Here is a 27,548-nt window from a genome sequence, read left to right on the forward strand (position 1 = left end):
GGCTGAGAGATGGGTGTAGGGCTGAGTTTTTCCTGTAGGAATTATTGTTCCCTGTGTTTCTCCCAAGGCCCAGGGATCAGTAATTTACATCTAAGCACAGGCATGTTTCAAGCCTATTTCCAAACACATGCAAAGAAGAAAGTTTAAGACCTATGACCAAACTCTGCCCTGTTTTTTACCCTTGTGTGGAAGCTGAGTTGCTAAGGCATAAACAAGATCAGAATTTGGCTCTCTATAACTTATTTTTTTTAAAGGATTTCCTGGTAACCTTGGTCTCTAAAAGGCAATAAACAGCTAACCTTGCCCCACAACCTACCAACAGAACAAAACAACTACAAGTCCCTCCAAACTCAGAAATCTCACCACTTTAGGAAACAACATTTTTTTAAAATAGCAGATACAGAAAGAAAGAACAGGCAAGACCTGATCTCAGCTCTGCATTAACTGGCAGTGATACCAGAAAGGGTAAAACAAAAGGTCTCAGATCAGATACAATAACCTGGTCCCTCAGTTCATTTCTGCATGAAAACTGAATGTTTTCTTCTCTTTGCAATACTGCAGTCAAGGAGACAAATTTCAAACCAAGAAGTCTGAGAGCATGACAGAAGGCCAAACAATCAGAGACTGAGGGACTGATCTCGTGTCTCGGCACAACCAAACATAGATTTGTTTTCCTAGTGAAATGAGTTGTAATGAATAAAGTTTCCTGATTTTCAGTCAGCAGGGGCTATGTGCTTTGTTAAAACTCACAACTTGATTCTTCTCTTCCTGCTTATTATTCTGAACACAGAGAGTTCTGAGTGGCAATGTTTAGAATCATAGAATCAGAATCATTAGGGTTAGAAAAGGCCTCCAAGATCATCAAGTCCAATTGCCAATCCAGCGCCACCATCAAACCATGTCCTCAAGCACCATATCCATGTTTTTCAAATATTTCCAGGGATGGTGACTCCACCACTTCCCTGCGCAGTCTGTTCCAATGATTTACAATCTTTTCTGAGATTTTTCCCCCCCTAATTTCTATTCTAAATGTCCCTGGTGACACTTGAGGCCATTTCCTCAAGGTGTGTATTTAAGAGGAAAAAAGAAAAATATTCAGATGCCATGAAGGTCAAGTGGGAACATGACTGCGACATGAAGGATTGGATCTCACACCGAGAGCCATCAGGAAATTCCCCGTCTGCACTTTTGCTTCCCTTCTGGCCCCATTCCTTGAAATATTGTAATTGCAAGTCCTGAAAGGCATCCGCAGCCCAGTTCTCAGCGTGGAGGGAGGATGGAGAGGGCTCCAAACCAATCTCCCCTCAAAGAGATTGATCCATCCCCTCACGCCGTCACCCCACGTTCCCCTCCCAACGGCCCCTCCCTCCAGGGGCGGAGCCTCTCCGCCATGGCCCCGCCCCCAATGCAGGGCCCCGCCGCGGGGAGGGCGGGGCGCCGAGCCCGGGACACGGGCCCGCGCGCCTGCGCACCGCTGCGTCCGGAGCCGGAAGCGCGGCGGGCGGGGCGGAGCGAGGAGCGTTGGGCGCCGCCATGAGCTTCCTCATCGATTCCAGCATCATGTTCACCTCGCAGGTAGCCACCCCTTCCCAGCCGCTGCGGCGCGGCGCCTCCGGCCGGGAGAAGGGCGAGGGAACGGGGAGGTCCCGCCGTCACCGGGCTTCCCTCTCCCTGCGCCCTGTCCGTGCGGGAGAAACGCGGGGGCGGCGCCTGGGGGCGCGCGTGCGCAGCGCTCCGCGCGAGGGGCGCGCGGCCCCTCAGGGGCGGCCGGGCCGGACCGAGCCTCTCTTACGTTTAAATTTAAATCTCTCCAGTTGGGACAGACAGGGAAGTTTCACCTTGCTGGTCTCTACCGAGTGCTTGGTTTATTTCTGGTGTTTCTCAACAAGGCTGATCCTGGGCAGTTGGACTAGATGAAAATGCTTTTAAATGGATCGCAGAGGGATCTGATTTAAGCTCCTGAGCTGGTGTGAAAGTTTTGTTCTGTAGTGATGAGCTGAGGAAAAGGAACCTTTCCCCTCTCAGCAGCAGGTAGTTGTCTTAGACAGACTTCAATGCACAACCCTAATTCCTGACAATTTTCAGGACAGCTTCTGGCTGTTTCTTAGAAGGACAGTGCCCTTCTATTTAATAATGCTTTGATTTTTGCTTACAACGTGCTTTTTCACTCTTGGTGGCTTGAAGGTTAGGGCTTGGGTTAGGGTTAGAGCATAGCTTTGGTATTGTTAACAGTTCACCCAGAACAAAAACTCCCTTTTTTTTTTGCTTTGTGTTCTGAGCTCTAACTTATCTAATAGCTCATCCTTCATTTCTGATAGCAGCTTTGAAGCCCCTCATTACCTTCAACACTACCAAGCTAGATGTTCAAGTCGCTACATGTAATTGTCAAATGCTCAAGATTTTGCTGAGTTTACGTGTCACATTCATCTGCAGTGTCTTAGAGTGTGAACTTTTACCAAAATGTCTTTCTTTGCTTTTGTACAGTCCCTAACACAAGGGGAATGTAATCTTGTTTAGTTTTTGGTTATTATTGTACCTACTTATCTCTTCATCTTTTACTTCTTTTTGAAGAGTTTGTCTCTACTTTTTTCCTCCTTCTCACTGTTAAATGTGGAATTACTTGATGTAGGTCTCACTTGCTTATCACACTTATTTAGCTTATGACCCCTAGATAGGAGGCATATGGAATATTTTTCCTTTTTGCTTCAAAGTCTGAAGTCCTCATCAAACAAGTTTTGCCAGCTGTTACAAATCACTCATTCAACCTCATTCCTATTTCAGTTGTTCTTTCAAGGCAGCTGTGTTTGATCTTCTTGCCCAGCATTCCAGGTATTCCTTGTCTGTAAATCATGTTAGTGTGTTACCTTTGCCACTATGGTTACTCCTGAAGTGCAGGGAAGTAATCCACAATAATTCTTTTGGTTTTGTCTTTGAATGTTTTTCATCTCCATGGTTCAGGGTGGGCAGAAAGCTCTGGCCTTTTCACTGTGCTCTGGGGAGATACACTGACTTTATTCCGTGATGTCTGACATATACTGAATTTTGTCTTTGCCTTGGACAAAGCTACTTCTGTAAAAAACACTGAGTATTTCCTGAATTCTCTTTTTCTTGGGTTCTTTTAAATCATTACACTCCCTTTCAGTCTGATGAGGAATAGATGTGACTACCCACGGGAGGCCCAACAACATAGTCCCCTTTTACTCTCTGAAGACAGGTAATTGCAATTTTGGCCACCTTGTTCAATTTGTATTTACTTCATTTAAGTCATCTGCAAAATAGCTGTGATATTAAGTTGATACCTTCTGGAGTGTGAAGAAACTTTAACAAATTTTGTAATGTGCTTTCATGACCACTGAAATGCAAAGTGTTATTGGCTTTTTCTGCTTCACCTGCCTTGTCCATGTGGCTTCCTGCAGCTCCAGGTTGTGGTTTGAGGCATTCAGCACTGCCTTTTCCCCATCTTAGAGATCCTTGTAGCATCTTTCACCCCTCATAGACACTGACAATGTGTCAGTGTCTAACCAGATGTGCTGTAAAGACCTCTACAAAAATTAACATGCACTTCTACTCTACAAGAAACAGCAGATGTTTTTATAAAATTTAGTCATCCCTAGAAGATGTGTATTCAAGTTTTTGCTTTGCCTCCATTTCTGTATTTCCTGTAAAAAAAATCCATGGGCTTTAGTTCTGTAGATTACAAGAGTGAAACAAGAATCAAGAGTGTAAGGGATTTTGGCAAGTCAGGAACTGAGGAATTCTGAGAATTTAGGAACACCAAGATCTGTTGTCTTGACTATATCTTCTTTAAGGCCATCGCATTTTGTATCTGCTTAGATATTTAAAACACTTAGATATTTAAAACACTTAGATATTTAAAACATCATTTTTTCCATGGCACCCTGGCAAGTTTTAATCTTTTGTGGATCTTGGGTGCTTTGGGTTAGCTCTTTTCCTTCCATTTGTTTAATTTGCAGTCAGCAATGCAGTGGGTTTGAGTTTGGCAAGTTGCAGGATGCAGATGTTGAGTGCTTCATCTCTTCTGCAGGTGCTGTTCTTTGGATTTGGGTGGCTCTTCTTCATGCGAAAGCTCTTCAAGGATTATGAGGTGAGAAGGAACCTTTCATTACAAGTCTATATCTTAAAAAAAAAAAAGTATAAATACTCCTAATCATAGAACTGTTTTTAAAACTGCATTTAATCTTTTTCCTCTCTTTAATCCCTTTATCTTCTCTGCAGTCACTTTCTTTTTAATTCCCTCTTGTGCTTCTGTTTGAAAGACTCCTTGATATCTGAGGAAATGGGTTCTTCTGTGGCCAGTGAAAGTTTCCATACTGGCTACTGTTAAATAAAAAGAAATATGCAGGAGATGCAGGGGTAAAAGGAAACTGAGGGAACTGTTTTGCCTTTAAAAGGTGGGTAAGCCCACCTTATATAAGGTGAAATTTTTAAGACAAAATCAAATCCAGCGGTTAACTTTAAACTCAGTGAGATGTGTCAGATGCAGGTGAATAGGTTGTGAGGATTGGGTGGGATAAAAATGCCATTCTCTTGTCGGTAGTGGAGTACGAGGTTGTAGTCTAGGTCAGACATGGTTTAAGTACAAGCCAAATTCAGACCCCAACAGTTTTTCTGATGTGGATTTTGTTTTTAAATCTAAGGTTAATATCAAAGAGCTCTCTTAGTGTATGAGTTTGCCCTCTGTTTTCCAAGAGGCTTTTGGCTTCCTCCTAATTAGATAAAGGGCTTGGTGCCTTTAAGCAAGAGACCCAGTTGTGGGCCATCATACCTTGTGATTTGTTTTGTTATCTGAGGATGTCAGGATGCAATTCCAGAAATGTAAGTGCCTGATGTCTCTGGATTGTTCTCTGCATTGCAGGTGCGACAGTATGTGGTGCAGGTGATCTTCTCTGTGACTTTTGCCTTCTCTTGTACCATGTTTGAGCTCATCATCTTTGAGATTTTGGGAGTGCTGAACAGCAGGTGAGTTCGGGAGCCCACTGGGGACTGGCCTGCCTTGTGCTCTGAAGCATCTTCAGTCTAACTTCTAAATTAATGGATTAGTCTTGGATTGGGGAAATCACAGGAGAAAACTGTCAGCAGCTCAATGAAGATGTTTGTGCAGCAACATTTATTTGTTTGATAGAGCATGGGACTAGTAGTCATAAGCTTCCACTTTTCCATGCAATTGCTATTAACAATTGGTCTATGTCCTTTGGGCAGGGCTTTTGCCTTTGAAGGTCTCCATTTGTGAAGTTAAAAGAAATGATTTCTTTTATGGAAGTATTGTAACTCTTCAGATTGTGCTAAGAGCACTTTTCAGATGCTAAAGACTACAGAATGTTTAAGCACTCGTTTTTCTTTGGTGGTCAGAGGAGTGAATAAGATGTGAAGCTAATTGTAGAGTGAAAGGTGCATCTGTAACAATACAGGATTTGTGAATCAAAGATGAATCCCCCCTTTACAATAGGATGAGAACTTTCACATAAAGGGGATGTTAAAACCTGTCATCTTTGGAAGTCAGTAGGAAAGAGAAGATAGAACAATAACATGTAGAGGCTAAGTTGGGTTTCTTCTTACTCTATCTCATCATACAAGTATAAGAGAGCAGTCAAAGGGGTTGAAAGGCAAGAAGTACAGAACTGATGAAAGGTAATGTTAGTTCTATATGTTATTAATACATGGGGCTGGTAGCCAGAGAGATCACTGAGGAGAATGCTTTTATGAGCTTCAATAAAGGGCTGGACTTCAGTATAGATGAAAATGTTTGCTTCTGAATTCATTAGGAAAAGTGACAAGGATCCTTGTAATTTCTTCTTCCCTGAGCATAAGAGTTAATGTTGAGAATGGGGACATGTATTTTTCTGTTCAAGTAAAGTGAAAGGTCAGTTCAGCCAAGATGAATCTCACCTGCATTTTACTACTCTAATTTGGTCAGAAGAGTATTCATCGTGTTGATCTGTATATGTATTTATAAAACCTTGCTTTGCGAAGTCTTGCAGATGAGACAGTTCACTCTGAAGTGAAACATGCTGACTTACCAACATTAAATATTTTTAGTCTTTTCAATATGAATTAGCTCTTTTTTTGACTCAGCTGTTCATTAGAAAATTAATTACTGCTTATACTTAGTTTTGATTTACTGTTCAACTAGATGAGCAGTCAGTCACATGAATCATGCTGCAACTGGTATTAGTCACCATAGAAAGTACAGTACTTGATAAAAGACCTAGTGTGGTTTTCTGGATAGTTATTTCGTTTTAAATAGACATTCTTGACTTCTGTATTTAAGAATACCATACAAAACCCCAAACCAAACAACACCCTCTCTTCTACCCTAATTAAAAAAAAAAAATCCAGATTATTCCAAATGCTAAGCCAATATTGTTCATTGCTTGATGTAATTGGAAAGATTTCACTGACATGCAGTTTTCTTTGAGAAATTTGTTGTATTATGATTTTGTGCTAATCAGTATTTTGGCTTTATTTCAGCTCTCGATATTTTCATTGGAAGCTGAACCTGTGTGTTATTTTGCTCATCCTAATCTTCATGGTGCCGTTCTACATTGGTTACTTTGTTGTGAGCAATATCAGATTATGTGAGTACTTGGTTTGTGGCAGGCGAGCTGCTAATTTGAGACTAGGAATACAAATGAGAAATAATTTTGGTTACTGTCCTTGTACCTCCCTGCTTGCCCTGATTTTGTTCTGGCTAAATACCTTCTCTTTGGAACTTTATGCTTTATCATGAACCATTCATTGAACAGTCAGGAAATGCTTCACATGACCCCAGCAAATGCTGCTTTTCTTCATAGGTTTCAGCAGAAAGTTGAGCACTTTGGTGTAATATTACTGGGATTTGTTCCTTTGCAGTTTTAAGCTTGCAGCCAAACTCTGCAACCCTTGGCAGGTCTTTTGCTAGGGGGCAAAAGAAATGAGGCAGAGAAGCTCAATAAATCACTTCTGAAGCAGAAAAGCTCAGTAAATTACTTTTGCTGGTTTTGTTTCTGCTGTCTGGATGAGGCCTCTTCCATGGGCTAATGGACACTTAACCCCTGAGCTGTTGATACACATCACTCTTTTGTGTGAAGCTTAGGCACGTAGGTTGGGAATATTAAATATGTGGCTTTGCCATGAAGATGAAATATTTAAGATTCGTGTTCAAGATTGCACAAGGAAGAAGCAGTGAAGTGGTCCCATGTGGACAGCAGAGCCTTGTGTGAGGTGAAGGGGTGCACACTCCAAGCTGTAGCTCTGTCAGGTGACACCTGCTTTGTCCGCCTGTTCTCAAAGTAGTATTTAGATCAATGTAGAAATGTTGCAAGCTATAAAAAGCCCTAAAGGAAGAGCCTATTTTAAACACTCCATTTCTCCTCTCCGTTAGTGCACAGACAGAAACTACTTTTTGCGTGTGTTGTATGGTTGACATTCATGTATTTCTTCTGGAAGTTGGGGGATCCATTTCCTATCCTCAGCCCAAAACATGGTGAGTTTAATTTTCTTGCTGATTTCTTCCTTCCTGCAAATAGGCTTTGTTATTTCACTATTATTATCTCAGCTCTGCAGCTTGGACTGTAGAAAGCAGTTCCTGCAACTGAGGGTCTGCTCTGCTTTGAAATCTGCAATGTAAAGGTTGTCAGACTGACAGAAATGGGTGGATGCATCTGGATTATTTTTATTAGTTTTGTTTGAGTGCCACAGGAAAACTTGAAGTAAGTTCTAACTGAACTTAGACTATATAAGGACATGGTGTTTTTTTGAGGACACAGAAACTTTATCTCCACAAAAAGTTGATCACAATTTTTATTCACCTACTTATTTCTATTGTGGAGACTAAACCTAGTTTATTTAAGGAGCTGATCAACAACCAGTCCTTATTCTGATGTTTTTTCAGTCAGGTTTTTCTTTCTTGTGACTGAAATCAGATGAGTTTAGCATGAGTGGCTGTCCAGTTGTGTCCAAAACACAGCAGTGTGCCTAAACTCCAGAGCTGCACAGACTGTAGCCAGCAAGGGGGCTGGCAGTTGTGCTGGCTTTGGTACAGATTCCTGCTGTGCAGTTGCACGGGACTGGAGTCTGGGTTGGTAAGTCCTGCCGGATGCCAGAGCTGTTTGTATACAGAATTAGCTTGGGGATGTCTGTTGTGGTCATGAGTATTTTCAGTGTGAAGATCCTGTGTGCACTTGGGCTAGTTTGGGTCCAACAGAGTTGGCATGTGCCTGGCTGTGCTGAACCTTTGAGGCACTTGACTGTGCTGAAGGATTGTAACACTGTTAGAACCAGACTATTTGTCACCTCTGTTACCTGTGTAACTTACATTGCCCTTCTATTTCCCCTGCACTGGAAAATTGTTTGGATATTGTTCCCAACAGGTGGAATTCAGACACTTTCATGGGAATTGGTGAATATGTCTGTCTGCATACAAAATGCTCAGTTTAGTCCTTCTGTTCTGTGAGAAGCTGCTTGACTCTGTACTCATATGAGAAGTTGTGGGATACCAACTGGTGTAGGGTCTGTTCACCCCTTCATCTGTGATCCTAAAAGTTTCCTAAGAGAAAATGTGTGTCTGTCTTTTGTAATTATGTCATTTGCCTCTGAAATTCAGCAGCTGATGTATATTGCAGATCCCTCTGCCCAATGTTCCATTGCCAAGAAAAACTTGTGTCCATTGTGAGCTGCAGAAGGTGCTTGAGTTGGCAGAATGTAACAATCCAGTGGAAACTTAGCCGTGGGGTTTGGGTAATCCTCTTTAGATCACCAAAAGGTTCTGAGAGGCTGTGTAACACCTGCAGATTTCCAGAATGGGTAGTAGGGTGTTTTCTGGTTTTAATTGTACTTTACAGGGTGTGATACCTCCACTTAAGAGTTCTACAGTGCCTTATCCTACCAGGTGTAGACATGAGGTTAGAGCAAAGGATTCTACATGTTTATTCTCTGCTGTATTATTGTTGGGATGCTGCTGTCCTGCATGTACAGACAAGGCTGCAGTGGGTTTCTTCAGGGAGTGGTGACCCAATTCAGGCAGGTGGGGATGGGGATGGCAGTGTCCTACAGCTGAGAAGTGCATCATTGAGCAAGGGCTCCCTTCGACTGCAGCTTATCTAACAAACTTGAGTTTGGGAGCTTGTAGAAGGAAGGTTATGCCTAATGACACACCAGTATTCTAATAAAGCTCCTACCTCTATCTGAGTTGATGGAAAATTCATTCACTTTATGTGTGAGCTTCATGGGGAAGCATTGCTCCAGCCAGTGGAATGTCATTTTGAAGGCACCTCTGTTTTAAGTGCTGCAGTCTGACAGTGTGTGGGGCAAAAGGCCAGTGTATTGTAGCACATTCTGTAGCTCCTGTAAATCTCTGTGCAGCTGCACATGACTGGATGTCTCAGTTTCCCTTTGTGAAGTCTTTTTGCCTTGTTTTCATCATTCATTCCACTTCTCTGAAGCATGAAATGTGGTTTGGCGCTCAGCCATCTCAGCTTTGCAATCGTGTAAGCTCTAAATGTGCTGTGTGTGGCAGCTGCTCTATAACCAGCTCCCTAAAAAATGAGAGGTGTTTACTACACATGGCACTGTGTCCTGGAAAGGCAGGTTGAGGTCTGTGGTTAAGAATAAATGCAGCTTCAGTGCTTGGTGATGGTTACAGCACAGGCTTGATGTTCATGTTGAATTACATATTTTAGAGTCCACTTGGTGCTCAGGTAGAAGACCTTGTTGGTGGTCACCTCAACAAAGTGTTTGTGTCAACCAGATGAACACTGAACAGTCAGGAGCAGTTAAGGCTTCCCACCCCCACTGTCCTACAAGCACAGCTTGTATCTGATCTGGAAGGGTCGCTTCTAATGGGATGGGGGTTCAGACGTTTTTAGGCCAGTTTGCCAGGACCAACTGGTTTGGTGATAATTGCAGAAGTGCCTTTCTGGAAGACACTCCTTTATAAGTGTCTGGTGGAAGATCTGGGTTCCCACCTCAGCAAATGACAAACATATTTTATTAGTTTGGAACCAAAATATTGATATTTAGTCCTCTCCACATATCCATATCTGTCTTAAGCTTCTTCATTGCTGGAGTTCCCCATCCCTGTTTCTAAGCAGGGTAATGTGATTTCTGAGGGAGACTTCCTACTCCTTTCTTCTCCTAGTCCCTGTCTGTCCTTCCTGTTACCCGGGGTCATTGCAGTGGGAAGGCAGTCAGATTAATTAAGCAGCTCTGTGTTATGTTAGGAAGGCACCAAGTGCGGAGAAGACTGAAAAGAGCAAGGTTGCTGATGCCATGTTTTTCCCTCCCTCAGGAATCCTGTCTATAGAACAGCTCATCAGCCGTGTTGGTGTGATTGGGGTGACACTCATGGCTTTGCTGTCAGGATTTGGGGCTGTCAACTGTCCATACACTTACATGTCCTACTTTCTCAGGTAACTTCAGCCTTTTGAAATACTTGTCCAGCTTTTGGAGATTTTTTTTTTTTGCTTTTCCTGTGGCATTGTTGCAAGTTTTTTTGTTACTTTTTTTCTGAATCTAGCTGTTGTCATGTCTGCACGATAGAACCATTTCCACTGCTGCTGCATATTCCCCTTACACAGGCTCTTCTTTGCCTCATGGGCATGTGCGCATCTCCTCTGCAATGGGGTAGCAGGCCTAATTGGGGTCTTTATTTTGCAGGAATGTGACAGATGCAGATATTCTGGCTCTGGAGCGACGACTCCTTCAGACTATGGACATGATTGTTAGCAAGAAAAAAAGGTGAGAGGACAACAGTAGCACAAAATTACTTATCTCAAGGATTTGCAGTCAGTATGGTATAAGATGGTTCTTGGAACCTGAATTGGGTTGAGCTGTGTGGTGTTTTGTTCTGGCCTGATACATGACTGTTTTAACACTAAGTAGTTTTAACACTAAGTAGTTTAACACTGCAGTGGCGCAGATTAGGCTTCCAAGACCATTTATAACTCAATGTTGGCACCGTAACTGATCTGTAGGATGGGCGTCTTTCTCTCCTGCTGAGTCAGGGACCCTTAGGCCTTTACAGTCACTCCTGTAGTTTCAGAACAGAAAGTGGTTTGTACATATGGTGGATCCTGGCCAAGGCTGAAGCCGGGTAGTGAGCTGGTGTGGACACTGCTATGTTCTTGCAAAAAGCAGTGTTCATGTTGGTTAAGTTTTGCAGAATTGCAAAACATTGCTAATGTGGATATACTGTAGGACACCAGTGTGCCATCAGAACTCTGCTGGCATTGGTTTAGTTTATTCCATGTCCCCTAAGCTAAAAAAAACCTACTTTCAGAAACAATGTAATTTCATTTACACTGGAAAGATTTTTGTCTGTGTATTTCATATCAGTATTACATATTTCATGTCTTGCTAGTAGTGCAGAATAAATCCAGTTACTGGAGTTACTTCAAAGATGTGACTGTCTGACACAACAGTCTCCCAGACTTTACTTTTGGTGCCTTAGTGTTTCAATGGAACCTTTTAACATGTGCAGGGGAGCTTTTAGATAGCCTAACCTTGCCAAATTTATCACCATATATCACCATATATCTGCCAAATTTATCACCATATATCTGCTGATGAGTGGATGAGTGTTAGCTCATGGAAGTGTAGTTGAAGCATAACCTCCTTCCCCTTTGAAGATGTTAAGTGGTGAACAACTGTTAACTCTGTATTTGTGGTCATGTGTGAGATGGTAAGTAGTGAAAGAATTTAATTACTGAGGTTTAATTGACTGGAAGCACTCTAAAAGAATGCCACAGTTAAAAGATACTGTGTAGTGCTGTTTCTGACTCTGCTCTTTTGTTTTGTGCAGTGTTTTTGCATCTCTGGTTGAGGGAGAGTGATGGGGTAAAAGTCAGGATGCCAGAGGCTTGTAACTAACGAGCACATCCATGCCTTCCTATGGCCAGGAAATCTTCTGAATGTGGCAACTTCCCAACCATTATGAAGAGCCATGTATTAATCACTCGGGAATTATAATGAAACTCCTGTATATGTTTAAAAAAACCCAAGAAAAAACCCAAAACAATGTGCAAAATGAAGTGGTCTCAGAACTGTGCAAGAAGTAGGAGAAGCTTGAGTTCAGTAGATTCTTGTTCTCTTTTTTCTTTGGCAAGGAGCAGTGGGCTTGCATGATTGGACTATTTGCTCATGTAAAGCCAAATTTAAAAGGTTAGATATGTATCCGTCCCAATGCAACCAAGTAACTGGCAGAACAAGTGGGAATAGCAGTATTTTCCAACTCAGGGTAAATGCTGCAGTTCCATAAATTGTCAGTGATGTGCTGGCCACCTTCTCAGTACTACTAATAGTTCAGAACTTAGTGAGCGCAAGAGTTGTAGAGCAATAGAACATAAAGCTTTTTGTTTTCTTTACTGATCCTGACATTTCTTCTCATTATTCATGCTGGCTTTCCAGTCAGTAGGAGATAGCTGGTGAAAGTTGTTTGCCCTGATGGTTTTTGCACAGGAATCACTTTTCTCTCCTTCCTGAGCACAATCAAGTAAAGCCTTACAGTAACTCACCTCTAAGGCTGTCAGATTCTTTATACTCGTTCTTGCAGGTCTGACATAACTAATCCTCAGGTTTGAAATGCCAGCATTCTGATGGCATTGCGTCATTTGTGTCATGTTAGAGTCAGATCAGCTGATGTGCCACACAAATACCACCTAACATCATTACTAATCTACACGCACAGAGTGTGTGGGGTTTGCCTGTGCATCCTTTCTGTGAGGTCTCCAGAACTCCTGGCTTCTGTGTGGATACAGAGATCCCTGCTACCTCTAAAAAGAGAAGATTTGTCTTTGTGTGTCTATAGCCTTGTGTTTTACCTGGACATTGCTGCATTTTTGCTGCAATGCTGTGGATCATTTGGGATGGACCATGTGAATCTGTGTACTGTGAAGAAAGCAAGGATTAAAAACGCATTTCTTACATTTGGCAGCTATCAGGATTCTAAGATCTCTGTTATTTGTAGTCTGTGGCCATAAATGCTTTTATCTGCATGTAGGGTGCCCCAAGGGTGTTTCTTTTGCTGATGTCAAAGGAATGATGGAATGATTTTTAATTTTTTTTTTATTACACTGCTTATCAACATCCTTGTAGAGGGCTCAGTGCCAAATGTAGCAATGCTGGCTGCAGCTACAGGAAAGGAACTAAGCACGACAGAATCATGGATCATCCTGAGAATCCTGTGAATAGTTTTCACCTTAGGAATGGATAACTTGCCCACAAATTTCAGTGGGGAGAAATGTGAGGGAATGAGACCAGAAGCCAACAATGCTTGTGGGGATTATGCTGTGGTGCACATGGAAGTGTGAGGGACGATACGCAGCTGCTGCTGGAGTGTTGGAATTAACTTCAGGAGTCACGTTCAGATCGCTTGAAGCATCCAGTGGTTCGGTCCAAGAATGGATTTGTGTGTTTCTGCTTCACAGCAGCTTGTCATGCAGCCCAGCAGTGAGTGACAGCATACCAGAGAGTGCTCTGCACACCATCCAGAGCTCATAGCTCCATGGAAAAGGCGGATGTGCCGTGATAAAGAAGAGGTGTCCAAGGGGAGGGAGGAGCATGAGAAGTCTTCTAATTCCTGAGCTTGAGATAACACAGTCATTTGTTTGAGGAAAGGAAAGCAACTAATCATATGACTGAGAAATCCATTTGAATTCTGAATGTTTAACTGGGTTTAAATCTCTTTAGCGTTGAAACAGGATCCTGAATGGAAGACTTGGGAAGTGTCTCATTGAATCTCACTTGATTAGATCTGGGCTCTACTCCAGACCTAATCAGGATAATTTTATGTAGCGGGATTGGTGTTGAGGGGAAGAAATAAGGGTCATCTATTTTTGGTGAATTTAGTTTAACAGCATCTTCTAAGAGACTGGTTGGTTTTTTTTCTTTTTTCTTGTTTTGATTTTTCATGAAAATATTATATTCCTAAGGACTTGTGTTTTCTGTTCTTTCAGGATAGCAGTGGCTCACAGGACAATGTTCCAGAGAGGAGAAGTGCATAACAGACCCACTGGCTTCTGGGGAATGATAAAAAGTGTTACAACATCTATTCCTGGCAGTGAAAGTATCCTTCATCTGCATGCTGGCACCTGCCTTGGGAGATGGATCCAGCTTTCTTTATTTTGAGAGGTAGAGTGTTGGGATAGTCACAGGGCATTTGTGTTTCCACACATTTCAAGCCTAATTCTCCTGGGAAGTTTGTTCTTTAGCACTGTCTGACCTTTTGCCCAGGCCTGGGGCACAGTTTTACTGTGACGGGGGCAGAAGTTTTATGTTTCTGCCCTGCTCTATAAATGTTCTGTTGCATCACCATGGGTGAGGTGTACAGCGGATTAGTGCACACTTACTACAGAATATTGGAATGGTTTGAGTTAGAAGGGACCCTAAGATCATCCAGTTCCCTGTAGAAAGAATCTCTTGGGAATGACAAGGGGCTGTACTTCTCTAACAGAGTTGCTTACCAGTGATTTCTGTCAGACCACTTGAAGTGCATTTTGCATATTTGAGGCTGAGGACTCTTCTTCCTCTCCTTTCATGCTAGCTGCTAAAATCAGAATTTGGCTGTTTGACAGACTATTCATAGTAATCACTAATCTCTTGCAGCAGTTACTCAGCAGTTTTGTTTATGAAGATGATCTGAGATGTCATATTGTGAGATGCACTTCAGTGGCAAGGGACACTGATCAAAGGGGAGCAGCAGTTTTTGAGGGTTCTATTCTGTGATATGTTTCCCAGGCAAAGAAATAAAGAGTTTGTTGCACAACTGCCTAAATACTGTGTCCTGTCTACCTCCTTAAGCTGGAGTAGTGTGCATCAGGTTCATCCTTCAGATTTCTTTCTTGCTGTTTTAATGAGGACCATGAAGACTGAGTTACAAAGCTAATCTGGATCTAAGAAGAGACCAGACCATTAGATGTGGCCCTTGAGCTGAAGGTGGGGAAAGTTTTCTTAATTAAGAATTCATGATGTGTTCTAGCCTTGACTATGTTGGTTTGCCAGATCTGTCCCTTATCCAGCAAGAAGTGGATGCCCTGGAAGAATTGAGTCGGCAGCTTTTCCTGGAAACTGCTGACTTGCATGCAACAAAGGTACACAGCAAATAACTGCCCAGATGGGTGTTAGGGGGTCAGAGAAGTTTGAAAGAATACATGTGTTATGAGAAATTGAAACCTGTTCCATAGGTAAATGGTGAAATGTTGTAATGCAGTGGACTGAGGATCTGTTCCTTTAACTTTGGGGCTAGATGATAGTTCAGATCCATCCTTGAGTCTGCCCCATGGCCCTATAACTATTTACAAGCTTATGAATTAACACTTAAGAGTTCAGAAACATTTGAATTGAAATATGTTGAAAGATAGTGCTATGTTTGCTACTGTTGGTGCTCTTTTACAATTTTATGTTGTGGGTGATTGTGAAAGTGACATATTTTTTTAATGTTCTGCTCCCTCTCCCTTATTTTGTAATTCCAGGAGAGAATAGAGTATTCCAAAACTTTCCAGGGAAAATACTTTAACTTTTTGGGTTATTTTTTCTCCATCTATTGTGTCTGGAAAATCTTCATGGTATGTAAATGTATTTTTTTTTCTTTTTTTTTCATGGATGTGTGCAAATATACCCTGCATAAATTATGCTATGCATGCAGTTCATTAAGTAATGCTCTAGTTTCTTTAAAATCCAAAAATTCTGAAAGAAACTGGCCCTCGATTGAAATAAAGCTCTGGATCTGGCTTTTTCTACACAGCATTACACCAGTAATTCTTACATGCATGTGTTTTGTGTTGCCTTTGGCAATCTGACCACCCCCTGCCTTTTCTTGGTGGTACAATGAGCCTCACGTGTGAGAGTGAGAAATGCTTTTGCCTTTTTGCTTGGATGTAAATCCATCTCTCTTGCAGGCAACCATCAATATTGTATTTGACCGTGTGGGGAAGACTGATCCAGTCACAAGAGGAATTGAGATCACTGTAAATTACCTGGGAATCCAGTTTGATGTGAGCCTTTATTAATTCTTACAGCCTTTTCAGCAATTCATATCTTATCTAAATAAAATCATCCTGCTGCTAGGTAGGAAGTGATAGACCATGAGAATATGGCTTTGGCTTTTGACTTACTGAAGAGGAAAGGAAAATGTGCCAGGAATGTTGCTTTCACACTGATTTTATGCTGAGATGGGGTTGTGGTCTTGTCAGAGAGGCAGTGATTTGGGGTTTTTTTGTTTTGGAGAAATAGAAGCACTTTAGACAATCTGCTTAGATTAATACATTCAGCTCCAAATTTTGATTGTGTAAATGACAGAACAACTATATGCATTAAACAATCTATGAAAATGGAATTCTTTGTGATTGGTGTAAACTAAATCTCCTTCTCTTGTGTTTGGAGTAAACAGTTGCTAATACATTTTTGAAAATGTCTGTTATATAAACCTTGTCTACAATAGATATCTGTACAACTAGGAGAGACAAAGACCCTGAAGAATTGGCAGCTATACAAGGTAGTGTAAATGAAGTTAGTGTTTAAGTTTTAACTGTGTTCTTTTTGTTGATACAGGTCAAATTCTGGTCTCAGCACATTTCCTTTATTCTTGTTGGAATAATCATTGTTACCTCTATTAGAGGGTTGTTAATCACACTTACAAAGGTAAGAACCAGGACTCTTAAGTGGTTTTACACAGAGAAATTCATTATCAGATCTTTACCTTTTGATGGAGCAAGTACTGTATAAACTTTCAGTTTGTATTTGTGTTTAAATATCTGAATATAAATTCTTGCAGAGGGAGGAAGGTAGGAAGAATACCTTTTGCAGGCCATTTCCCCAGTCTCTGTCAGGAAGGGATCTAGCTGTTAAATAAGATGCTAAATGTATGCAAGGGTTCAAAATGCTGCTGTAGCCAAGGCTTAGTAAGGTTGATGAGATGGTGATTAAAAGCATTTGCATTACTTAATTTAAGCTGCTGGTAGGACTGAAAGGCATTAACTCAACAGACAAGTGACTCATTGACTTGACCTGGTCTTGATAACTGTGCTTAGACTTCTCTGTATTGTTTTGTGATTTTTAACACAAGGTGCAGCTGGCTGGGGAAGACTGATGCAGACTAGGGTTTATGAAAGTTTATGAAAGGTTTATGAAAGTTTGAGGTTTATGAGAGTCATCTATAGGTAGCTCTCTAGAATGCATGGTTTTGATGGGGTATTTTGAGATGAAAAGGTATTGAATGTTGTGTACCTTTCACTCTGTCCTAAGGCACATCAGACTTACCTGATTATTTCCAATGTTTCTGGTTTTTTTTCCCCTAGTTCTTCTATGCCATTTCCAGCAGCAAGTCCTCCAATGTTATTGTTCTGCTGTTAGCACAGATAATGGTGAGTATGGAGAACCGTGGGCAGACCCACGTGTATTTCTGCATGCACACCTTGTGTGTGTAACACATGGCAGTATCTTTGTGCGCTGCCCTGTTAGCCACAGAGCCTGAGGTGAGGCAGTAACTGCTGTCCCTGTTTTGACTTGCAGGGAATGTACTTTGTGTCATCAGTGCTGCTGATCCGCATGAGCATGCCTCCGGAATACCGCACCATCATTACAGAGGTCCTGGGAGAGCTCCAGTTCAACTTCTATCACCGTTGGTTTGATGTGATATTCCTAGTTAGTGCCCTGTCCAGTATCCTCTTTCTCTATTTAGCACACAAACAAGCCCCAGAAAAGCATATGGCCCTCTGAGGCAGAACTGCAGCCATGCACTGCTCTCTGTCCTGTCAGCTGTGCTGCTGCAGCTCCTGTGGATTGCAGAACTTGGAGAGACAGGACTGCTCTGTGTGTTCTGGCTCCTTGAACCTCCACATGTGTCATCATCAAGCTCCGTGGCTCATTTTGTTCAGTGCCACAGGTAGAAGGGGTGGGGGTGTGTGTATTAAACTTGAAACAGTTAATTGCCAGGCAGTAAAAGCAATGCTGGATACACCGCGATCCAGGGGCATCAGAGCTTGTGTGGTAGGCTGGCTGAGGGAACACCTCGTGCTGTTGGAACATCGTCTTCACAGAAGGCATCAAGAAATGTGATTTTTCTTTTGAAAATCAACTTATAATTGGAATTTGGAGGACAGCAATTCTGGAATTGAATGTTTGAGTCTGTGGAATTAAATAAGCTTTTGTAATATGCAAGTATCACAGTTGTTTTTTGTCAGTCCCAAAGATTTGGCTGGATTTGAGCCAGAAGGTGGTTGGGATTTGCAGTTCCAACAGGACTGGAGTGGAGAGAACTCCGTTTCTGTATGTAGTGTGTGCTAGTGTATATCACTAGCACCTACTATCCTTAGGATTGGAGATGTGCTTTCTCTTACCAAGTGTCAGCTTTCTTTTCTCTCTCTGCATAAGTGGAACTGGGGTTTTGGGTTCCTCTTTGGTAGAGTTCAGTGTTAAGTTGAAGACCGCTGCCATGTTTTGTTTACATTGTATGTTAGGAATTTTATTCTTCTGACTTAAACTTTTAGGTTCTCATGGCCACTTTCTGAGGCTTTGTTTTGTTATTGTTCTGGAACATAAATGGTAGGTGGTAAGAGTAAGATTTGGAGGGGGGAAAATAACCACTCTAAACAATTTATTTTTATATTGTCTTTGGTGTACAGCAAGGAAGCAAAGCGCACAGCAGCAGTATTACAGAACCATTTATGTCACATTCAGGACAACATGATGGTGATTTGGGATTAGACTCAATTACATACCCTATTCTAATCCACAGCTGTATGCAGAGGAGACAAAATAGTGATTAAACATCTTGAGTTTTGAATTACAAAGTTAGCTTAATGTTTCAAGGAAGTTTCTACAATGTTATCAGGAAAAAGGATCATAATGCACAGAGTACCTGGGCTTATGCCATTTCAGAGCAGCTGTACTGCTGTAAGCAAGATGCCACAGAGATTGAGGTGATGGGCTTGGATTAAGGGGAAAGCTGCCTTTCCTGGGAAATGGGCAGAAATCAATTGCTCTTTATTAAGAGCTTACCCATAGCAGCCTAAGATGCTTACGAATCTATAAAACATTTCCAGCTTCTGCTGCAGGACACTTAATGATAAAGTTGCAGTTCTTTAAGCCTTTTCAGAAGTGAGAGACTGAGTGCCCATTTCACAAGGCAGAAATTGTGCCAGTGGAGCACAATTGCAGAGTGTTAAATGGATGCAAGTTACACTGAAGTGTTTATTGCAGCAAGAGTTTGCAGTCCTTTATGGTTCTGGTACTCCTTGGAACAGCCAAGTTCTGAGAGGTGGAATAGCAGAGAAGAACTGAAGAAAAGATTTGGCAGGTTACTTTTTTGTTGTTCTTGGCGTAGTTTTGTCTCTTCACAGCTTTGTGTCATCACTGTTGTCACTGTCAGCTCTTGTGGAGGCTGCTGATTGGGAGGAGGAGGATGAGTCTGCCTGCAGAGGAGTAACAAAGATGTTGTGATTATTTTCAGTTTGTAAACATGTTGGATAGTCTGCACTGTTGCAGACTCCTGTTTTCATCTGCACTAATCACACACTTGTTTAGATGACAGAATGAACCAACAAATACCATTTTTGTTGTTGAAGGGTTTTTTTGTTTAAGTACATTTTCAGAGAATTTTGTTCAATAGAGGGTTTCTATTGTTGAATTCCCATATCTGCACAATTTGAACACAGAAGTAGTGCTGACTTCTGCAAAATGCAGCTTGGGTACTAAGACATTCTTGAAAAAACATGTAGACAAGGCTAATGAAAAAGGAATGGGAAACACTGTTGGTCTTACCTTGTCTGTGTCTTTTGCATGATCACAGAGAGAATAAGCATTTTTAAATTTAGGGCTGACCACAGAGGGTTAAAAGTGTTTCAAGAAGTAACACGTTCTTGCTTTTCTGACTTTAGTCATGCTTTGGATTCTTTCTAGTGTAAAGTAATTTCAAATCAGCACATTGCCTAGAAAATGTCATAACCTATCACTTGCTGTTCCTTCTCCAAAGTGATCCATTTTGAAATATTTCATGTGGTTTTTACAAACATTTATGTTTTCTGTTTAAGCACTGTTTCTGTTTTATTTAAGCACTTTCCCCTCCACTTCCACAATTGTATTGCCCGTTTCCCATCATTGGGATTACTGTATTTGGATTATCTTGTTCCATACAATCTCTTGTATGTGTGTTCTTTGTGTGATTTAATATTGCATTAAAGATACTCACCTGTATTACGTGTGGGGAAAAGAAGAGTTGTTGTGATAGTTAACAGCTTTCCTTTTAATAACTTGCAAAAGTCCAGGTTCAAGTTAACAATCCTAGCTCTGGAAAACTTACTACCTGAAAAAAAAGGTGTTTTTCCTATCCCCTGTGTGATCCCTCAGCATCTGCCTAATGCAGGATTACTCACCCTTTCCCTTGGCTCAGGTGAGTTCCTCTCTGGCTCTGGTGGATGGTTTTCTGTGTGAGAAGGAGGCTCGGGAGTGTCTGACTCTGCCATGGAGGCTGTGATGGGAATGTTTTGGCCTTGGAAGTACCTGTAAGCATCTTTGTTGCACACCAGCAGTGTCAGTCTGTCCCCAGTGCTTTGGATCCTTGCCACCACCTTGTCATAGGATTCGCTGGTCACATTCACTCCGTTCACTTCCACCAAGAAGTCGTTGTTTTCCACACCTGCTCTGCCAGCTGCTCCCTGGCTTTGTACCTGCAGAGGGGAGTTCAAAGCAGGATCTTGGCAGAAAGCTTGGAAAGATGTGTGAACAGCTGAGTTACTGCTTTCCTTAGAGGATGATGAAATAAGCATGGGGAAGGAGAGATTTGTGGGGCAGGAAGGAATTGGGATGGGTGATGGGCCCAGACATAATAAACATGGAACCCATCAGTTTGAGATTTTAGGATGTTTCTTGATCAACTTACATTATAAGAATGTGGCATGGTAGCACCATGCAGACAAGAAGAAAAACAGTTTTCTAACTATTTGGAGGTCTCTGTCCAATAACTTCAAAGTTTAGTACAATTCACAAGTCCCTTAGTAATAAGTAGAACCCCTCCTCTCAAGAAAGCTGAAGTTACAGATGTAACTTGGAACAGAAGGATTTTGGTTTTTGCCAGTTGTGGAATTCAGAGAAGGTGGGTAGAATTAGGGCAAAAGTGTCTCTTCTATAATGAAGCTGTTCTACAGTAAAAACCAATTCTGTCTGAAATACTAATTTGAGTGTGCCAGACTCATGAATAAAAACAAAAATTATGCCAAAGCTGAATTATTCTTCCCTCTAGATGTCTAACAGTAAGAAGGAATGTTTCCTGGTGCTCATTTTTTATCTTGGGCCAACAATGTTAGCCTGACTTAAACAATTCTAGCTCTGATCTGAGAACATTGGAAAAGAGACTTTTGTGGATTTTATTGCATTTGTTTGCAGGGTGGAGGGGAGGAAGCTGCCCAACAGACTACTTGAGCTTCTCCTTGCTTCTCGTTGTTCATTAGTACCTCAGTGATGAACAATCCAGGTTTGTTCTTGATCATGTTTAAACTGAAGCCAAATCCATTAGGTCCTTTCACCATCTTGCAGATCCTTGGCTTGTGGTTCACTTTCTGCTCAGTGTGCAACTCCACTCTTTCCTCCATTTTAGCTGGGGTTGAATCCTGTGCTTTGTAGTAGTATGAGAAAGGGGAAATTTGAGCCTGAAAAAAGTGAAAAAAATTACATTAAAATAAAAGTTTTTGTTGTGACATCTGTTTCAGGCTCTCATGCTCAACATATTTTGTTTGAAACTTTGTTAATGACTCAGACTTTAGCTGCAGTGAAGAATTCTTCCCTATTCTGATTGGAAAACTACAGTGTTGATCTATGCAAGAAGGAAAATTGTTATTTATAAATAGTTACACAGTCATGTAGTTCTGAATTTGATGTCTTAACAGCAAACCTTAACTTGTGATGTGTTTGAATTTAGAATTGTTGCAATAGTGTCTATAAAAATCAGGAAAAGGCCAAAGATTTGGGTGTTAAGTGACTTCCTGTACCAGTGTAAGTGGAGTTGCTGTAATACAGGTGTCTCTTAGACATTTCCTGCAAGTTGAAAAAGTGTCAGAGCAGATTGGCTGTTTGACTGTGATCATTTACCAATTCCTAGCAGTGGTCTGCATTTTCTTACCAGTTTGTACATGCTGTCAGTTTCCTTATCCACCACCAGCAGGGAGGTTTTTTCCCCAGACTGCTTAATTTTTCCCACTACGCTTTCGTGATCCAGCCCATCCATTCGCTCGCCATTGACAGCCACTAAGATGTCATTGTCCTTTAGACCTGCCATGGCTGCTGGGCTTCCAGAATTTACATCTTTGATTACGTGGTCTGAGAAAAGAAGGGGAGAAAGATTGCTATGAAGGCAGAGCTTGGTGAGCTTTAAAGACATTAAAAAGCATGGCAAATGTAAATGAATTGCACTTCAGGTTGAGGCTGTTTCCCCTGAGGATTTCTCCTAGATGGCCAGCAAGATGCCAAAGAGAATGAGGGCTGCAAACATCACATAGGAAGAAATGGTACAGCAAATGTCATGGCCTGTGTGTTAACCTGGATCTTACCACCAGTATTTTGTTCCATCCGTAGATAAAATCCATAACCGCTTTTTCCCTTCTGGATCTCAATAAGTCGAGGTTTGAGGGGAAGCAACCTTAGGCTGGCGCTCTCTTTGTTCAGTGCTATCCTCTGGCTTGTGAAATAGCGGTCTGTTTCTTCATTTGAAAGTAGAAACATAACATGATTTTCAGACTTCTTTACCTGTGACAGCACATGTACAGTCTCAGATGTCACCCCTTCAACAGCACGTGGGAATTGGGGATATTTGGTGACTGGTGCACTGATACATAGCAGAGTCTGGGTGCTGTTAGTTCAGGCCATGCTACTGTAAATTGATTTTTCTTTTCCCCCCTTCCAGTCAGAAATCTAGACCATGACAAAATCAAGGGTATGTAATGAATGAGGAAATTATCCATATTTCATACTGTGTTCCTGATGTGTAGGGATTTACCTGTAGGGCCATGGGGGTGGCATACAGTGCTGTAGAATCCAGGGAGCCTGAGCAGATAGTGTTTGGCTATTCTAAGTGTGAAACTCTACAATATAGACTTATTGTGCCATATATACCACTATTTTAGATTACAGTGACATGAGTCAAGTTTCTGTCACTCTTGGTCCTCTTTTGTCTCCCTGTATTACTGATTCTGAGTTGTGGGGTTTTTTTCTGTCCAACCTCTCCAAGTCTGTCTTTCTCTTAGTCCTTTCTGTTCTAATGGGTGCTCTTTTTACTCATCTTAACCAGTGTCACTGTGCTGCTGGTGTTGCAGTAGCTCAAAGAAACCCAGGTGGTGCACAATTCCATAGTTAGCCAGTGCCCTGAATGCTGCTGGAATGCTGGAGTCTCATGGCTCTCTGAAATCTCTTCAGCTCCAGCTGCGTTTTAGCAGTGCCAGCAGCGGAAAGCTGGAAGCCTCATTAGCATTGTTCTTTGCAGCCAATTATTGAAATTACTTGCACTGTAAATTTCATGAGTTTTGGACTTCTTCACAGGAGAAAGAGGACTACTGTCTAAAATAATGGAATCTTCCCTGCTCCATGCTGGCTCTATCATCAGAGGCTTCCTTCTTCTCGCCCTGGAAACCACATTTGATGACTTGCTCTCCTGCCATTAGCAGCATTTCCAGGACTTCTAGGGAATGGATTTATTTAATAGGGTTCCTGGCAGCAGTAGCCTTGTGTTATTTAAAATCCTTTGGCCTGTCTTGAAGGCAGTGTTCAGTGAGAGGCAGCTCAAGAGGCTGCTTGATAACAGAGCCAGCGCAGAGGGCTACGCTGATGTGCTGGTGGTACATGAACAGCAGCTCCCAAGATTTACTGTGAAGTGCTTAAATCAGCCAGCCTGGCCTCCTCAGTAACCCTGATAGGTTGCTGTGAAAGTAGGCCAGAACAGAAGATAAATCAATACCTTTTCCACCACTTCCTCGTGGGTGTCATTTTCCACATTTTTTCCATTGATTTCAATCAGGCGATCGTTATTTTGGACACCAGCCTTTGCAGCTGCTCCTTGTGATGAAAGCTCTACTATGAACAACCCCTTCTGTCCTAAAATAAATGAAAACTCATTACACAGGGTAAGTCACTGCAACAGGCCTGAATACAGCAGTTAAGGAAGCTCAGCACTGATGTCCTCAGAGATTCTTGGCCCCTGCTTGCATGCAGATTACAAGAGCACCACAAACCTTTCACACAGACACTCCTCTGTCTCTTACTCTGGCCTGGAAAAATCCCTTCAGTGGTGGAGGGAGATATTTGTTCACTATCTACAGCTCAAAATAGTGTTTATTTCCCTACCAGGAGTGCAAAGTGACTGATTAACATAGCTGAAAGAGATTTGATTCCTGTTCCCCCCCGCCCTCCTCTCCCCCATCATTTTGAAGCGAGAAGCTGCTTTTATGTTATTTTTTACATTTAATAATTTCCTGTGGTTGGAAGCCTTCTATGTTTGGTCCTTCAATTACATTGCATTCCAAAATACCCTTTAGAGGGCTCTTTAGAGGGGGTGCTTTCCAGAAGACCTCCCTCTTCCGTTGACTGGCCTTGGAAAAAAGGCATATATGGAGAAGGTTCAAAATCCTTTTATTTCTAAATGAATTAACTTAAAAATCAGGGAAAGTGTTTATTACAGCACCTCATGGGCTGATTCCTGAGGTGATTTTGAGGAATGGAACAGGACTTAACATAGCACATTGAGGGTGTATCTAGTGTTTGAGCAGCGACTGTAAATTTGGTTTTGTTAAGTGGGCTTAAATAACCAGCAGAAAATAGGTTATTATTTTTCTCTCTCTTTTTTTTTTTTCATCTGTTTTCCACTCCATGAGAAGCATGGTCCTCAGAAAACCTTGTACTCTATATGCTGTACAGAAATGTTCTGGAGATGGATCTGAACTCATCCTGCTACTTCTCACTTCCTTTCTGTTAGTAAGAGCAGTTTGTGTGTCCCCACTAGCCCCCACGTGTTAACTGTGGCTACCTCTGTCCCTGCAGCCAAATATATTTATATATATTTATATATAAATATATATTTGTATATTTATATTCATATGGATCTCCAGTTTCTTCTCTGCAGGCTCTCACCTTCTGTGCTTTTCAGGGAGAAGCCGTAGCCTGTCTCCTCCTTCACCAGGTAGCAGAGGCGGGGCTGTGGAGCTGCAGTGGCCGTGGATGGTGGGCACTGCTGCTCCTGCTGTTGGCCTGTGGATGTCTTTTGACCCAGCCCTTCCAAGTTCACTCCCTCCTTTTGTGCCTTTTCATAGGATGCATCATCCAGAACAAGGAGCACAACGGAATTCCCGCTGGCTTTGACCATCTCCACCACCTGTAATGGGCAAGGGGAAATGGAAGCAGGCATTGGAGTGATGGAGCTAAAAGCTTTCCCCAGGAAAAGCTGCACTGTCCACTGCCTTCGTTGTCTCACCCCCTGTTCATGCACTAGGGAGATGTCACCATGATATTTTCTGAAAAATCGTCTTTGCCCAGGATTTTCTCCTGGGAATCTGAGAAGCTTCAGAGAGGAATGAAAACAATAATTACCTGATTGCTGCTCCTGTATTTGCTGCTTTGGAATGTGGCTTGGGCATTGTTTACCACCACCTGAATGTTTGATTGGTTCCATGTGAATTGTTTTTTCTTAATGGCCAATCACAGCAAGCTGTGTCAGACTCTGAGGAGTCAGTCACGAGCTTTCATTATCATTCTTGTTAAACCTTCTGATGTATTCTTTCTCTTTCTTTAGTATAGCTATAGTACAGCATTCTACCATATAATATAATATCATAAAATAATAAATAAGCCTTCTGAGAACTTGGAGTCAGATTCTCATCTCTCACCTCATCCTGGGGACCCTCACAAACACCACAGGGAGGCATCCCAAAGACATTCCATGCCCGTGGTGGGTAATGAATGATGCTGGGGGATAAAAACTGGAAGAAAAAGCTTCACCCAGCAGCTGTGGGCCTGGGGCACGGTGTGGATCCCAGAGTGAGCAGATTTGTACCTGTGCATGCTCCTTCTTGTCCACGAAGACACCGTTAACCCTGAGCACTCTGTCTCCATCCTGCAGGCCAGCCCTGTCGGCCGGGCTGTCGCGCTCCACGTTCCGGATGATGTGTCCTGCCGTGTCCTGCTCAACCCGCAGGAAGAAGCCGTACTTCTTCTGGGGCTTCTTGGTCACTGTGCACTCTCTGGGCTGCAGAGCAGAAGTCATCTCTACCAGACAGGATGGAATAAATACCTGTGAGTAAGGACAGGAAGCTTACCTAGTGTATATTCCCTCTAATTATGTGTCAAGAGTGTTCGCTTCAGAATTCTTGGGTTGGTTTATTTTGGTGTGGATTTTTTTTTTTTTTTTTTTTTTTTTTTTTTTTTTTTTTGGTTTGGGAAATCCAGCTGTGCAAAGCTGAATTTAGTTAACAAGGCTATCAAGAAGAAACCAAACCCATTTCCCTGACCCTCCTTGCTTTTATTTTTGTCGCTGTATCTCAAGTGAAGTTAAGCAAAATGCAGAATTGAAATAAAAAAAGTCTGCCTGTGAAAACATAGTAAGGATTGAGGAGAGGGTGTAATACCAGGATTTAGTTTTACAGAGGAAATAAAATTTTGGGAAAAGGGAATAGAGTGAAGGGATTGTTCCCCTCCCTTTGACACTTGGGGGACCTCATGTGAGTACTGTCCCCAGTTTTGGTCTCCCCAAGTAATTGCCATGTTTGAGCTAGTTTGCAGAGGGAATTTTGGTTCTAAAACACTTATTTAAGGAGGCTGAGAGAGCTGGGTTTGTTCAGTCTTGGGAAGAGAAAGTAAAGGGAAGATCTTATTGATATTTTCCCACTGCCCAACTGGATTGTGTGGAGAACACAGCCAGACTCTTCTTGGAAATTAACAGTGGGAGGATGAGAGGGAACAGACACAGGCTGCAGCACAGCAAGGGAAATTCCAACCAGACATCCACAAGGATGCCCTCTTGGGGGCAGTCAGATACCCAGAAGTGCCCAGAGAGGCTGTGAAATCTCTGTCCTTGGAGATACCTGTATTAGGCCCTGAGAAACCTGATCTAAGCTGGCCCTGTTTTCTATGGGGCATTGCACCAGGCAATCTCTAAAAGTCTCTTCCTACCTAAACTGCTCTGGGATGTAAAGAAACTGTGGTTTGGGTGAAGCTTGTCACCCGGGAATAGCACATATGGATGGTAAACAACAGGTGGGACCAGGGAACATCTCCCAAGACGTTGTCCTGCCAGAGATCCACGAAGACAGGGGAACGAGACAAATGAAGACAAAGTCCTCCAGTTGGAAATTCCAGATAATTAGCAACCTTGGTTATTACTTTACTGGAAAGACTTTTTCTTTTCTGTCTCTTTACTGACAGAAGTCAGTTCTTTAGATCTGCTGGCAGCCAAATCCTTCTGAGAGAGCAGCTTAGTGCAGAGCCAGGGCTGTGGCTACCCATGGGGCAGACTCTTTGCTATGGGAGCTGAAGCTGCAGCGTTGATGTTACTTGGGCAGCACACGGAGCAGCATGGATGTGTG

General features: G+C 42.1%; 2 protein-coding genes across 2 annotated transcripts; one reads left to right on the forward strand and one right to left on the reverse strand.

The window, feature by feature from the left end:
* Positions 1 to 1,451: 1,451 nt before the first annotated feature.
* GPR89B (G protein-coupled receptor 89B) lies at positions 1,452 to 18,145 on the forward strand. Its single transcript, XM_059872522.1, has 14 exons — positions 1,452 to 1,575; positions 4,046 to 4,105; positions 4,877 to 4,980; positions 6,490 to 6,596; positions 7,382 to 7,483; positions 10,286 to 10,406; positions 10,654 to 10,734; positions 13,950 to 14,059; positions 14,995 to 15,083; positions 15,465 to 15,557; positions 15,891 to 15,986; positions 16,543 to 16,632; positions 17,289 to 17,354; positions 17,503 to 18,145. Exons 1-14 carry the CDS (start codon positions 1,534 to 1,536, stop codon positions 17,707 to 17,709), a joined length of 1,368 nt encoding a protein of 455 aa, XP_059728505.1. The 5' UTR covers positions 1,452 to 1,533; the 3' UTR covers positions 17,710 to 18,145.
* A 968-nt stretch (positions 18,146 to 19,113) lies between these two features.
* On the reverse strand, positions 19,114 to 26,230 carry PDZK1 (PDZ domain containing 1). The gene is made up of 8 exons (XM_059872534.1): positions 26,021 to 26,230; positions 25,102 to 25,342; positions 23,933 to 24,069; positions 22,533 to 22,728; positions 22,106 to 22,302; positions 21,441 to 21,635; positions 20,364 to 20,657; positions 19,114 to 19,403 (listed from the first exon to the last, which is right to left on the reverse strand). Exons 1-8 carry the CDS (start codon positions 26,228 to 26,230, stop codon positions 19,326 to 19,328), a joined length of 1,548 nt encoding a protein of 515 aa, XP_059728517.1. The 3' UTR covers positions 19,114 to 19,325.
* Between the last annotated feature and the right edge of the window lie 1,318 nt (positions 26,231 to 27,548).

Source organism: Haemorhous mexicanus, chromosome 2, assembly GCF_027477595.1.
Source record: "Haemorhous mexicanus isolate bHaeMex1 chromosome 2, bHaeMex1.pri, whole genome shotgun sequence".
Taxonomy (NCBI): domain Eukaryota; kingdom Metazoa; phylum Chordata; class Aves; order Passeriformes; family Fringillidae; genus Haemorhous; species Haemorhous mexicanus.